The following is a 15216-nucleotide window of genomic DNA, read 5'->3' on the forward strand; positions in this document are numbered from 1 at the left end:
AAAAAGGAAAGTATATTTACTTGCACTCGTAACTCTATCACACTGGTGTGGAATGAAAAGTACAATTCTGTCTGCAGAAAGAACAGATCCCAGGTCAACTGAGAAACGCCAAGATGTCTCCACAGAAAGGCCCTGTGAATTCCTGCCAGATTGAGGCTACTGCCTTGGACCTCCTCCTGTGAGTCTTCTGGTGGAAATGATCCCTGAGAAACTTTCTAAGGGATGTTGAGTCTTACGGTATGTTAGTTTTTGACTGGCTTTCCCATAAGGCTTAATATTCAATACCTTCTTTTGCTCTGCCCTGTCACAGATCCTAAGTATGAAGGCTTTTTGTAGGGTCAGGGCAGGGATGAATAGACGTGAAAGCTCTCCATAAAGAGGAAAGGAAAACCACACAGAGCTCCTCTGTTCTTCAGGAAAAATGTGTCCCTCCACAGCCAAATCGGAGGAAATTATGATATGGAAACAACTGACAATAAATCAGAATTGACCTCTTATTCAAGTAATATAAAGGGGAAAACTATGACTTTCAGAGCTTTTAAAAGTACTTCTGAGCTGTAACACATCTTTGTTGCAATAATAAAAAGTCAGCTTGTCAAAATAATTGAATTCCAGTAGTTCCATGGTAGTTCTGCTCTGAGAAATATCACCTCTTCCAGATACTCCTGGGTATGTGCTCTAGCACACTGCTGATTTTTTACTCTCTCCCTCTATTAGGCTAAAAGGATCATTTTCAGAACTTCCTTTTAGCTCAGAGTAGTATTCCACAACGAGCAGCTTTTATGCATTCAGAATCATACTCCCTTTCACTTTCGGAACTGTATAAGGTTCTGCATTTGACATCCAAAGAGCCTTCCTATATTAACAAGCTCATCCCAAATTAATAAATTAGGGATGAAAAATGATCTGTACCTTATCAATTTAGTCATTTTAGTCATTTTCCCATTTAGTCATTTTCCCCATTTCTTTGCCTTGCTGTCTCTTTTGAGTGATATTTTAGTCACCTCCACTTCACACATCTGGATTACATCCCAACTCAGTCAGTGTGTGCCGCACATATTGAAGTGAGAGCTTTTGTGTATGTGCTACCATATATGAAATGTACATTCTAATAAAAGTAATAATGTATACTCACACATCATAATTTCCCTCTAAAGCCTCAAACCTCTTCTAACTGGTAATTATACGAATTTTGCTGAAAGGGAAATCAAAGCACAAAGTGATTATGTGACTTACTCAAAGTCACTGGGGAAATTTCTATCAAATTGGAACAAAAGTCAAGCTGCCCCATGGTATCCCAGAAATCTGCCAGGATAAGACAGCACTGACAGCAGTCTCATGCTCTTCAGGAGTGGCAGCTGGAAACACGGTAGGACACTCCACAGCATCTCACAAGGTACTCAGTACTTGTGTTTACACATGCCTGTGCACACACTCAGGTGCATACTTCCATTTATGCAGCTGAGTTGCTTCCTAGGTCTCCTAAGCCAACTCTGCTTTGTTAAACAGACAGTGTTTCCAAAATGACCTTAATTTCTCAACTTTCAGCTAGTCTTCAGAAGTGACACTTCCTCATTTGCAGTAGACAACTTCTAGACATGAAGTAAAGTGGACTGAGAAACAGCCTTTTCCCTCTCATTACAATACAGGAGGATGTCTGGTCAGTCTAAAGTCTTCAGAGACTTTTTTTTGCAAGAGGTTTTTCAATTATATGACCTGGAGCTTTATGCTTTTCAAATGCTTCTCTTCCTTTTGTTGTATTCCTAATAGCCATTGCAAGCCTTTGGTCCAGAATCCTCATGCCAGCCTAAAAATTAGACTCTAAAAGAATCTCAGGTTGAACTTTTCAAGATAATAATGCATAGACAAGTTCTCTGCTTGTTTTGCCATTTAGGCTGGTGTAATTCTGGTGAATCAAAATGAAACACAGAAACAAATGGTAACTTTGATAAACTTTGGTTCTGCCTGGAATTCTGTCTCTTTGCCCAACTCTGCTTAATGTAGGTACCATTGACCATATAGTGGCAACGTTAGTATTTCAACCGTACAAACCAGTACAGCCATCCTTCCTTGGACACTTTGTAGGCTGGGTTCCAATCAAAACCTAGTTGTTCAACTCAGAGTTTCACCTTTTTTTGGAGCATCTTCTCTATATGAACATGTCCCAGGTAGCCTCTTCAGACCATAACAACTTACGTCAATGATCCTATGAAACCACTCTAACTGCCTTCTAATCCCAGGCTGTCTCTGTTCCACCAGCTAGCATCAGTATGTCATCCTTTACTTCATAACATCCTCTGTTACTGAAATTACCTTCTTTAGGGCTTTTTTTTCCCCCCAAATACTTACAAGTCGCTCTACTCTGAAACATCTCTGTATGTTTAGGTAATTTATAGTCTCAGTTGACTTCCTTAGTAAGACAAGTGTCAGTTATATCAATTATACCATAATTTACATTAAAAAACAGCAAAGACTACACTATTCTGTTTTTATATTATGTTCACAATATGGTTATGATGCTGTATTGTTACTGCACATGTGAGAACAATTTGCAGGTCTCCTGCCTACCAGCATAAAATTAGCTTTCAAGATGTAAGTGTGTACGAAATTAGAAAATATTATTTTTATAGTAAATTACTTCTGTAGTGAGAGCAAAAGCACTAACTCATTCTTAGAGAATAATGTTTTCTCCTGTGAAGTAGAATGTATATTATTTAGAGGGGGGGAAAAAAAGAGAGAGAAAGAAACAGCATATCTTTACCCTCCGCACATCTTTGCCAAACGTTTCGCTGTAGCTAGTGCCCAGTATCTCAAACTGAACGTAGGGGTTGGCGCCATCTTCTCTGAACTCCATAATGCCAGTAAGCCCAGTTATATGGCCCTAAGAAAACAATTTTTAAAAAATTTAGAATAGAACAAATTTGCTGTTATAAACACTCCTTTCTATTGAAGATATGCCAAATTGCTTAGAAAATGTTTACAGGAAATTTAAGCCTGGCAGTTGCAGGTTCTTCAATAGCTGAAACACAGCCTCAGACAAAATAAACTACTTTTCTGAGAAAATTAAAATTAATTTTGCACTGACACATCCACTGTATATTGTAAAAAAAAAAAAAAACAAAAAAAAACCCCAACCCTTTTTATTCTTCACCAAGATAGACCCCAAAGAAAAGCAGGAGGGATCCTGGTAGAGCCTGAGGCAATGGTCTTTTTAGCACAGCTGGTGGGGGCAAGTCTGGGGTTGAAAAGAAAGGCATGAACTCCTGGTCCAGAGGAAAGAGTAATGCCTTACGCACTATCAAGTGGGACATGAGGGAAAGATCTCTTTTTTTGTATTATTAAACCTCCCTGTAAAAGTATCACCAAGTTTGACTTTGAAGTTGCAGCAAAGCAGCTTGGAACAACACTAAATATGGAGTTAACTAGGCAACCAAAGATGGTGCCATAAGGACTCATCAGAGCATAACATATAACACTTGATCAAATCACATCATTTCACTAAAGCAGAAGCATTCATCAACCATATAGGTTATGATAAACAAGATGTTTTTTCTAAAGAATTGCTTAAGCTAGTATACTAAAAAAATGAGTGTTTTTCTCCTCAAATTTCTGATCAAATATCTTTCACAGAAGAATTCACTATGCATCTGCAAAGTCACACTACTGTCAAGATTTGAGTAATTCAATGTACTGAAAGTCAGCCTAATTCTTAGTGAGAATTTAGCTAAATCACATGCCTTTTTTCTGGGCTCCAGTACACGCACAGATATTCACAGATGCTCAGCTAAATTACGAAGCTAGTTGAGCTGCAGTACCTTGAACATAAGTCTTAAACGTTATTGCTGGTTGACTCCACAAGCTACTGAAGTTCTTCTCTTGGGAAAATCATTATGATGCATGCACATATCAATCTCTATGCCTGTTCCTAATCACATTACTTCTGCGGAAGGTACCAATGATAGCAACAGGAGGAGAACACACACCACTGGAGCAACAAAGCAGTGTGTGTAATTTGATTGTAATAAATCATTTGCTTGTTTAATAACTGTAAATCATTTATAGCAGTTGTAAATAATTTGCTTGGAATAAATCAAAGAAAAGTTAAATAGAGGTCAAAAACCTTCTCAAAAGCTAATACCGGGTAGAACTGAAACCACTCTCAATTGCTTGCGCAAGTGTGGTTTGTCTAGCCTCACCTTCTTAATAGTCTCCAGCATGGATCGCCCCCCGTTCCAGGGTTTGGTGGATTTCCGCATGCAGTTCAGGCTGGCCATGCTGTGCCACTTCCTGTCCTCCAGCTTTCGGTGGAAAGCGTTGGCCAGCATGAGCACGCTGTCGTACAGGTACAAGTTGGAAACCTGCAAACAATAACAACAGCGAACCTCTTTATTTATTTGAGCATCCTTTCAAAGAAGCTGCAAAAACAAGCAAGCAAACAAAACAAATCCAAAGACATAAATCAAAACTAAAAGCTTAGCATGTTAGCACGTTCAGCAGACAAGGCGATTGAGACAAGTACCAGTGCTCACTCCAGTCTTCTTTTCTGCGGCCCGGGCACCTGGGCTCCTCTGGCAAAGGGACTGTAGTGCGCTTGCATTGCCTATGCACTACCTATGCCACCGTAAGGCAGTATGAAAAAGACTTAAAACATCCCAGTTCAAATACAAACCCACGGGACAGAAGGAATATGGTCATCCATCAATACAGGACAAGGACTGTTACTTTGTCAGTCATTTCAGCAAGGAGAAAAGGATGGAATAGAATTAACCTCTTATCCTTTTTGCTCATTCTAGCAATCTTCTTGGTAATTTCTGGCATAAAAAAATAGCAAAAGGCAAAAAAGAATTTTACCAAAAAATACTACTATGGCATATATTTAGTACAGAGGGAGGATAATAGCAATATTATTTTTGTCTCTTCGTCCTCTCCATCAAACATAAAGAACAGAGACTGGTTATTGTTCTCTTTCTGTGGAGCTACTGAATGTAGCCTCCTTATTCTTCAAATTATATGAGAGAAACAGAGCCATAATTGATGACAAAGGCTCTAGTACTAACACACTAGTAACACTCAACTATATATTTCATTTTTCAGACCAAGACATGGCCACTACTACAAGATCAGACCCTTGACACGTGCTGGTATCCATTTTAAGCAGTAGAACTTAAGCAGGGGAAGTTGGCTGAGAGATATCCTTTGGAAAAAAATCTGATACTGTCCACCGGTTCCAAGAGTTTATAGGTATTCTTCTTAGTTTCTGTTCAGTTGCAAGACAGACTTTTTTTTTTTTTTTTTTTTTTTTTTTTTTTTTTAAAAAAGAAATTATCCTAGCTGAAGGCCTTAGCCATAGTGATACATAAATTTGCCATTTACACTTTGGGTTTCTCTTTGGCTTTGGAGAAGACGGTGCCTGGAGACCAGAAGACGTTTACAGCTGGGACTTAATGCACTGTAAACTTCCTATAAAATGTCACTCAGCTGTGAAAATATTAAACATATATCACTGTCTCATCACTGGCTCCAAGTTAACTTCTGATATCATCCTAAGGTCCTAATCTTCAGAAACAAAAGGTCCCATGTTCCATAATCTGGAGTTCAACATAAATTTAGAACCCAGTCACTCTGAAAAAACTTCTAGCATAAACAAATATTAAAAAAAATACAGAAACAAAAATTCAATTCAAAAGCATCAAAATAGAAAATACACAAAAAAGGGGTTGAGGATTCCCACTTATTTAACAAGAATTGGAAGGGCCCAATCACTGAAAAGAATTTTACTGCTAAAACAATGCAAAACCTAAGAGATACGATCACTGAGAATCTCTTCCATATGGCATTGCTAATTTTTAACATCATCTTCTTTCCCTCTTTTTCCCTTCAGCCTCCCTCAACAAACAGTCCACATTCCTCATATTCAGTATTTTACCCAGCTAATGCTTATCCTCTTAAAAGTGTTTCTGAAGCAGCAACTTTCCAGATTTCCTCTCTTTTTAAGAAAAGTAAGTAGTTAAAAGAATTAATGAGAAGGGTCCCAGCAGCTAAGCCTCCGATTGTGTGAAGTCTCTTCGGCTCAGTTGCATTTGTATCCCTACTCGGAGATATTTGCCGAATAACTTTCAAATAAAGCAACCAAGCGAATCCTTATTATTCAACAGGGCACTTCTCTTCTTCTGTGTTAAGCTAGTCTCGACAGAAAAATCCTGCTCGCTTAGAAATAGATTTTACATGCATAAGGCAGAACGCAATTTCTTGTGTGCCATACCGAGAGGCCGACCCTCCCAGCTCACCACGGCAGCTCGCCTCACACCCCCCTTTTACCTGGCAGCTCCCGTGAAGCTGCCTCGGAGCAGCCGCAGAGCAGCGCTGCTGCGGGTTTTCTCCCCTTGGCCCCGTTCTAGTCTGCTCCTGGAAAACTGCGGCCTCGCTCCCCAGAACAGGTTTCCTAGTTTGCCGGTAGAGAGCTCTAGGGCAAAATACAGGACACACCTGCCACACCTGGGCACGCTGCTTTTCCTTCTCTGCTTGCTATGCTGTTGGGGAAGACCTCGAAGATCTTCGCAGACCTTACACGGCTCCCCACGTGCATCGGGCTGCGCGCTTGAGAGAACCGGTTGAGGATCCCGGCCTGCATGATCATGAATCCAACTCCAACACCCTGTGCTGCAGAGCAAATCAAAACGATCCCTTGTTTACCAAGCTACGCCATGCACTTTAGCTGAACCATAACTGACTTTTTATCACCTTTCTCTCATTATTTTGCCTTGGAAAACAAAGATATAAACTGAACGACAGCAAGAAAGAGTCCACACAAGAGAAGTTTCATACAATCTACTTCCTCCCATCATATATCTGGAGATGTGTATGAAGACAGAAGAAAACCTTGACGAGCATACAGCAGGTTATTTTTTGCCACGGAAAGACTACTGTGCACACCCTACTCTATACACTGCTCCACTGGAACCTCCTGTTCCTGGTCTCTTACACCGCAAGCTTCCTCCGAAAAATTACTACATGGTAATTTTTATCAGCAAAATGCCTCTTTTCATATAATCATACTCTGAACGTTTATTCCAGTAAAAAAGACATGTATATATACATTACTCCATTTTACTGCTATTCACATTGCAGAGTCAATAGTCTATGGAAGAATAGGTTGATTTTATTCACACAACCAACACTTCTTTACAAACCAGAAAATGTGCAAGCTAGGAAAAAAACCCAACAGCAAAACCTCCACAGTTGAAGCTGGATTTGTAATATTACAAAACCAACCTTTTTCTTGACATTATGTTTGGTGAGTCTGCTAGTTAAGTCATCATTTAACAAGAAATATAGAAACTTGCCCCATTAAGCTTACAGTCTTTTATATACCTGCCTCAGATAAATCATCTGGTTTTAGTTCAGTGATCAAAATTCAGTGTGTAAACACTGAGTTTATTTAAAACAAGAGAAGGCAGGATGCTTATATAATAGCATTGTTTTGGTTGTCCTGTAGGTCAATAGTACCTTTCTTTGAAGTGCAAAAAATAATCAAGAGCAAACCAAAACATGCTGATGACTTGGACAATAGCATCCTTTGGATCCTGTGTGGTGTACAGAGGAAAATCTAGCTCCTTTACAGCCACTGTAAGAGTGAATGTCTTCGCTTAACCCCAAATGGGAAGCAGCTTCATGCTAGAAAACAGCAGAATGGTGCTCAGTCTCATCTCATGCCTGAGGAGTGCTGCGCTGGCGCAGCTGAACACGTGCTCTCTTCAGACCTACAGGTTGGTTTTTTGGTCATTCCCACAGTCAGCTAAAAAGAGAAGGAAAAGAAAGCTAAAGACTAAGTCTGTTTGTTCTGTACACGGAATTAACGGTATTTCAAAAAGGGACTATGCTCTCTTCTGCTACTATTTACTGTAAGCTATATTTTTATCTTCTCTCTTTTTTTTCCTAGTTTCTTTTTGAGCTAGAAAAGCAAAAATACTTACACCCCTCAAATACATTCCTCTTTGCTAATCATAGGCGCTTTTGCCTGAATTCATTGTTATGTGTATATCTTCTTACAGACAAAAAGCTACTCAAAACAAGACATACAAATTCTGTCCTGATCTCACAGTATAGCCAGTGCTGCAATGATTTGCTTTATTTCCTTCATTTTCTATGTCATTCCGTTTAACACATCAGAAACTCCATAGGCCTTTGCAGCTTCATCAAAGCAAGGGAGTCGCAACAACCCTGCTCACAGCACATGCTGCTATTAACTTGAATACTTAAAGCTCTGTCAAGGGCACCATCAGTCACTGTATTTTAGGAGAAAAACGGCTTCCCCCCAAACCTCCTACACAGGTACCAGGGTGCATTTGCAACAACACAAGTTTCCTGCAACCTCCAGAACAGTGATGCTGTGAAAGCAAAAAGGGTTCCTCAGACGAGGCCTGTATGCGCTTGTTACTGCAAGTACAAACATGTTCCAGTTTTCAGCTAACTATCAAACTCTCAGTGCAGGCAAAAAAGACCCAAGAAAGCGAATTTTTGAGACACCGAAGAGATCAGCTGTGCCCTGTTTCCACCCTTGCTGTCTGAGGCTAGAGAAACATTCGGAAATTAGTCCTCAAGTAGCATTCAGAACTGGAAGCACAGCAGGAGGAAGAAACTAGGCAACGGAATCGTCTCCTTTGGGTTTCCCAAGCTCTGCCACGTTTCCCATCGCCCCTATTTGTACATGCACGGGGGAGCGGAGGAGGGAAGACACGTACCTGCCTGCAGGCATTCCCTTTTATATAAGAAAAATTCCTAGATCAAAAAATAGAAGTGCTTCTTTTTTGTCCTGTTTGGAGGAAGAAACTATAACTTTCTGTTCCTCTTGATGGCTGAGAGCTGTAAGAGCTGGAGGTACTAAAGCTATAACGAAGTGCTCTTTGACCCATCTGCGAGAAGAATGATCATCGTGGACAGGAGCTGTAGTTCTATGAAGTATCAGTTAGAAAACACTACTCTTTCCCCAGTATGTTAATGAGTTTTCACTGCACGTGAATAATTTTAGGCATGTTCTGGTATATATTCTGAAAATTATTTCAGACATTAGGAACCTTTAGTTTGCAATGAGGAAAAAACTCACCATGCACTAGTAGAGGCAGAGCAGAAATTTTTAGTGAGAATGCAAATCTCTCCTTAGCATATTATTAAATGCCATTTTATAGAGGTTTTTACATTAATTTCAGAAAATTTCCCAGTGCGTTTTTACTTGTAAAGCTATATACAATGATAACTTTTATCTCCTTCAGAAGCAGTAATCATAGGCAAGTGCTGTCCTGGGAAGACAGCGTGGCACCACGGCTGACCCCACACCATGCCCACGGGCAACTTCCAAGCTGCTGACAAAGCCAGGAGTCCGGCCAAACGAGGCCACCGAAAAGACCAGCTGGGAAGACAAGCTGACACCCAGATGCCACCGCTTCAAAACCCTACTGCCCAGCTGGGTCTCGGCGTCCCGCTGCTGCCAAGCGCTGGCCACGCGCAGCCGCAGCAGCCGGCTCCGGACGGAAGCAGATGGAAGAGGAGCTGGGGCCGGACGCGGCCCTGCCAGCGTCACCCCCTGGGGCGAGACCGCCGCGCCTGCACACACCAGCCTGCTCCAGACTCGGCTTCGCCTCTCCAAGTCCAGGTAGTGCCAAGCGCGGTCACATCCTTGCGACCTAATCACATCTAGCGCGAGGCGGCGCCTTTCGAGGAGCCGTGCAGACTGACGGTGCAACGGTATGCTTACGCGGATGTCACTGGGGGAAGAGACTGGGAGTGCGACCTATTTCATTTTCTTAAATTAGTTTGTAGATCCCATTGTGAGACTTGCTGTGGATGTGTATAGCTCAAACAAATGCTTCATTGCTCACGGAGAACAAAATCACAGCCAGCAGTCTGGCACTGGTGAGGAAACCAGAGTCAAAAAACAAACTTTCATTAAAGACTCAAATGTCAGCTTCAAACTTCCAAAGGGCTATTTACTATCACTGAGGCAAATGAAAGCCTGAACACGATTTTCACAAAACCACAGGAAAGAGATCTCACTAGTATATTTAGTCAATCTCTCTAACAGTAAGGAATTTTACTAGTGTATTATTTAGTGCTTTGTCCATTCTAATTTTAAGTGTCTCAAACAATGGGGCTTCTCCAGATTCCCTCGCAAGACTGCACTCAGGCATTTCTTATTGATAACCAGCTTTTTAAAAAATGTTTCCCTCTGTATTGAGCTACACATCTCATACCACTCCTTTCCCTCCATACAGTTTATATTCTTTGAATGCCCAATGTCCTTCATCTCTTATGAGTCTTTATCATAATTATGAGGGGTTTCTTACTCAACATGCTCTTACTCAATATGCTCTTACTCAATATGCTATGCGACACATTAAAAATAATACAAGGCCTGAACTAATCTGTAACGTTCAAGCCTGTCAGCTGTGGGCATTGGCTTCCCTCACTAAGTGTCTTGAAAATCTGGCACAGCCAACACCCACCGTCCCGGGCAAGTCTAGCAGGAGGCACTTGCTAAGGAGAAGTGACCACCACTAAGGGTCAGGGAAGAGGATCAGAGATAATACTGGAATCACAAAACAGAGTACAAGAAGGTTATTGTTTCATACTACACAACAGGTAAATAAATATGGGTGCAGGCTAGGTTTCAGAGGCCTTAAAAATAAAGAATTGGGAGTACTTGCTTCTAGTTGGTGTTGTCCGCTTCTTGATGAAGCGCTGAACAAAAATTCAATTAAATATCTAATTATGCAAATAGATATAAAGGAACTTCATGTGGCCAAAAGAGAGAGTCCAAGCTGAGAGCAAAAGCTCATTCCAGGATTTAGGTGGCTTCTAGCCTCCAGGCTGCTCACAAAATCCTACTGGGCCAGAGGGCACCCAAGCTATTTTTACCAGCTCTTCTGCTTCAACGCTTTGTATGAAAGACATGACATACAGTTTCAGAGAGAGATTATGCCCTGCAACAGGCCCTAATGTCAATTTAAGGCAACTTTTCTTTCTTGCAGTGCTCAGAGGCAGTTTCACCATGACTGAATGTCCACATTAGACTTTGCTGAAGAGATGTGCAAATACAGGTTTGCAACGAAAGGAAAAAGAAAAGTGTGGCTCACCAATCCCCTATGAGATTTTTAATAGGGCTCAACCAATATTTACTGCCTCCAGTAGCGCTTAACAGCAGAGTAGTAACAGCAGTGTAAAATAGGTCAAATGACAGTGAGACTGCTCAGCTGCGTAAAACTGCAGGATCAGGCCCTTATCATATTTATGCAGCCACACACACGTGCAATAAATACCTCCACGTACAGTAGTTAGATTGCAGTACTTCCTAAAGGGAAGACCTCTCATAAGTAAAAATGCAGCTCTGAAGGAGCAAGTGCTAAGAGATACCTACAAAGATGTCTGATGGTCCTCGAAGGATGAGATTACGTTTTCACATGGAGAAGAGTAGCTGTTTCAAGGAATACCCTCCCACGCTTCTCAACATCTACTCTTCAAACACGTCAAAGCAACGCCTGGAATAGTTCTGAAGTAAGGAGGTGGGGCTCTGAATCCTCTGAGAAATAACCTCATTATTTTTGTGACAGTTTGCCGGGGTTTTCTTCTTCTTTTTGCTTTTTTAATCTTACTACATATTTTGGCTCATGCCAAATAATGTCAGATGCCCTATGTCCCTGTAATATGCTTTAAGTAAAGACAGGGTCTCATACAGATTGAACTTATTAACTGTATAAATAGTAAATAAAAACTGCAAGAGGACCACATTTCTAAAGCGGGATCTTTCTTTAAAAACGTTACCAGCAAAAAACTTTTGGTTTTATAACTAAACACATCAGAAAGAACCTGGTAAAAGAAAAAGATTTCAATCACAAATCCAAATCTGTAGACAGGCTTCAAACTAGTATTTACAGGGGAAGGGTTTGGAAAGAGGAAGCTGACTATGCGTTAAAATTTCTTCAAATTTACTATGTAAAACTGTCTCTGAGATGATCTAAACAGTTTAGTGATGGTAATCCCACTCTACACTGGCAAGCAACATCCAAGTGCCGTGCAGGGGTATGTACTGGGAATACCTGTGACTAACTGGATCTGTCTCTGATCCTGCAGAGCTTCCACAGGCGCTTAAGTATTATCTCTCCAGGCGAGACAGTACTGACAATGCTGACGGCTGAAACCACAGGATGCTCATCGCCAATGGAAGAGAACAAGGTCTAAATTCTCTCCTTTCCACTTTGGAAAAAGCAGAAGAAATGGACACAGAAAATCATGTATGAAGACTAAGATAAGAGATAAATGTAGTCCTCTGATTTCAAATAAAACCACCACGATGGGAAACTTTATAAAGCTTTTTCTCCAGTGGAAGCAGAAACCCAGCTGGGTATATTATATGTGCAAGAAATAAGGGCATGAGCAAAATTTTGACAAGTGAGTTGATGGAGTAAGATTGGATTTCCACAAAGCATTCAGAACAGATGAGTTTTTGGATGAGCTTGCAGAACAGCCTGATCTTTAAAAGCCTTGTCAGCATGCCAAGCGGGGATGATCACCCACTGAAAAACAACTTTCCAGGATATGGTACTAAAGATACTGAGAACAAAATTGTTCCAAAAAGATTTTCATTAATTTAGCCAGAACAAAGTTAATAATCCATGATGTAAATGTTTCTTTTTTTTTTACTAGCTTGTTAAAAACACTAAATCCTCCCCTATAAAAATCTCACAGCTAGAGGCTGACAGAGATTAGCTTATTCTTCTTCAAAGTCATTAAATAAATAATTAACCAACAATGGCTGGTATGAAACCTTGACAACAAAGAATTATTAATATGAAATTGCCTGAGGGAAAATGCACCAGGGATTTCCAAACTGGTGTTAATCAAACTACTTTAAAGCTGTGCAAGGCCTGAGTCCCGGCAGGTGGTCACTGCCGCTGGTGGATTCGTGCCGCTGACACAGAGCTGGGAGCTACTGCAGCCTCTGGCAACAGGGTAATTCAGTGATATACTTCTGTACCGCAAAAGGTCAAAACTATTTTTTTAAGCAAAAGAGAGGAAACAGAAGATTGGAAGTACCAGAATTGCAGGGCCAGTAATAACACATCAGCATATTTAGCAACCAATATAAGCTGTGTGCCCACAAGGTGTTATATAAGATGTTTTGGCAACATCTATGGAAAAAAAGGCAGATACAGAACACTTCAGATATAACTGCACATGCTAAAAACATCCTGTATTCAATCTGCAGAAACCTAAAGGCAATTCAGGTTATTTCAGAGGTGGTTGACTTGAGGGACTGGTAATAGCGCACAACATCCTTCGCCTTTCAGGATGTTTTATTCCAGGGGGGCTGGACATGGAAGCTGTGGAACGGGCTCCCAAAAGGCACCTACCTGCCACCCCAGGGAAAGCAGCACTCTCCTTGCACCTTCTCCTTGCCTCTTCGTTCAGAGGGAAGTAAGATCCATCAGAGAGAAGGGACCAGAGAATCACATCACTATTCCATCCTGTTAATGACAGTTTCTAAGGTGGCATAGTATTTCTGCAAGACAGAAAATCTGAATCCTGAGGATGTTTTGCTTCTCAAAGCTCACATTTGTCAAGCAGTAGGAAGACTGTTTAGATTCCTAAAGGGCCCTTGTCAGTTTAGAAAAAGGGAGTGAGGCTATTCATGCTAGCAAACCAATTACTGTTTTAGCAAATAACAACTTGCTTGGAGAGGTCTGTCAGAGTCCTCCAGATGACTCTCTGAATTAGATTTTGCATAAGCCAGCATAGACAGCAATATTCAAAATCCTGCCATAATGTAAGACTGTTCCCCCTTGAGTGATTTGTTGGTACAGGACAGACAGATTTTTCAACATGATAGAAATTGCTTTGATTCTCTGAAACGAGCAGCATTTCTCCTCATTACAGCGTACCTCCAAGTTGCTAATAAAGAAATGAAGCTCCTTTTCTCTGCAGGCCAGGAGGGGACTGGGCTTTCCCTGGCGCAGGAAGAACAGAGCAGTGGGCAGAGCTGCAACGCGTGGGGTTGGCACTTCGCAAACTTTGCCTATGGGGGAACCTGAGCCAGCCAGAGCTTCAAGGTGGAAATATCCATACCTCTCCCTTGAAGGTTTTCCATCTCTGTAGCTACAACCGATGAGCAGGGCACAAACCCATAAAAGAAACATCCCCGCAGAGGTCCCTTGGCAAGCCTTTCGCCTGCCTCCGTCTCTCCCGGGAAACCTCCCTAGTGCTTCCCTCCGCACAGGCTCCGGGCGCTGCGGCAGCTCTGCCAGGCCGGCACCCGCCGGGGAGGACGCTCTCCTCGCCGGGCTGCCGCAGCCCAGCCGGCCGCCTGCCTGCTCCCCGCTGCCTGACCGAGCCCTTCGCACCCCACGCTAACACACAGCACCCACGCTGGCACTTCCCATGCTCAACCATCACATCCTTACCCGCACCACCTAACAGAAAGACTTCATTTGCCATAAAATGGTTCTGGTCAAGCTTACATGCTCAGGCTCTCCAAAGTTTTTTTGTTTAATCCAGCACCTCCCACAGTACTAGGAATGAGATTCTTAACAGCACCTAAAGTAACCCAGATTCACAGAGTCCCATTGAAAGTCTGATTCCTGCATTTCTCAGTTACCGTACCGTCCTTGGAAACGGCACCTGAAATTAAGCTTAAACTTGAATTACTGTAAGAAAAATACAAGAAGCCCTGACGTTGCCTACATCAAAGTCAAATCTGTTACCAAAATCTGGAACGAGAACTAGTAGTGCATATTTCACACGCTCAGACAATTATCAGCTGCTAGAGATTTCTGAGACTACTGAAATGGGACAGATTGAATACATCAGCTGGATTCAGGCCATTTCACTAAATATGAAATGCTCCACAGCCCAATACCTATCAGAGTCCTGTTATCCTCACAGATTAACTCTTTCGCATCAGATGTCTAATAGGCAAAAACATAATAATAAGCAGTAACAGCACAAAGGTTCTTAACAGCATGAAATATCCAAAATCAGCTGTGAGTTAGCACAATCGCTTTCTAATACTTTACAAACATAACATCAGATCTAAAGCCATCAGTCCTGGGAAATAAAACAAATAATTAACTTAAGCCAGGAAAAAGTTGACCAAAAGCAACATGTTCAGATCTAAGTGTACTCATGTTATTCTTCCTTCTTAATCTACTCTGAAGTTACACAGTCACA

At 41.4% G+C, this 15216-nt stretch overlaps 1 protein-coding gene across 4 annotated transcripts in view; it reads right to left on the reverse strand.

Moving 5' to 3' along the window:
* The window catches only part of GRID1 (glutamate ionotropic receptor delta type subunit 1), a 545174-nt gene that overhangs the window by 99030 nt on the left and 430928 nt on the right, over window positions 1-15216 (reverse strand). For all 4 annotated transcript variants that reach the window (XM_026116758.2, XM_064513740.1, XM_064513738.1 and 1 more), the window contains exons 7-8: window positions 4197-4358; window positions 2762-2881 (exon numbers count right to left, since the gene is read on the reverse strand). In XM_026116758.2, the coding sequence (XP_025972543.1) occupies window positions 2762-2881; window positions 4197-4358 (282 nt within the window). The remainder of the gene's footprint in view (window positions 1-2761; window positions 2882-4196; window positions 4359-15216) is intronic.

This window comes from Dromaius novaehollandiae, chromosome 6 (genome assembly GCF_036370855.1).
Source record: "Dromaius novaehollandiae isolate bDroNov1 chromosome 6, bDroNov1.hap1, whole genome shotgun sequence".
Classification (NCBI taxonomy): domain Eukaryota; kingdom Metazoa; phylum Chordata; class Aves; order Casuariiformes; family Dromaiidae; genus Dromaius; species Dromaius novaehollandiae.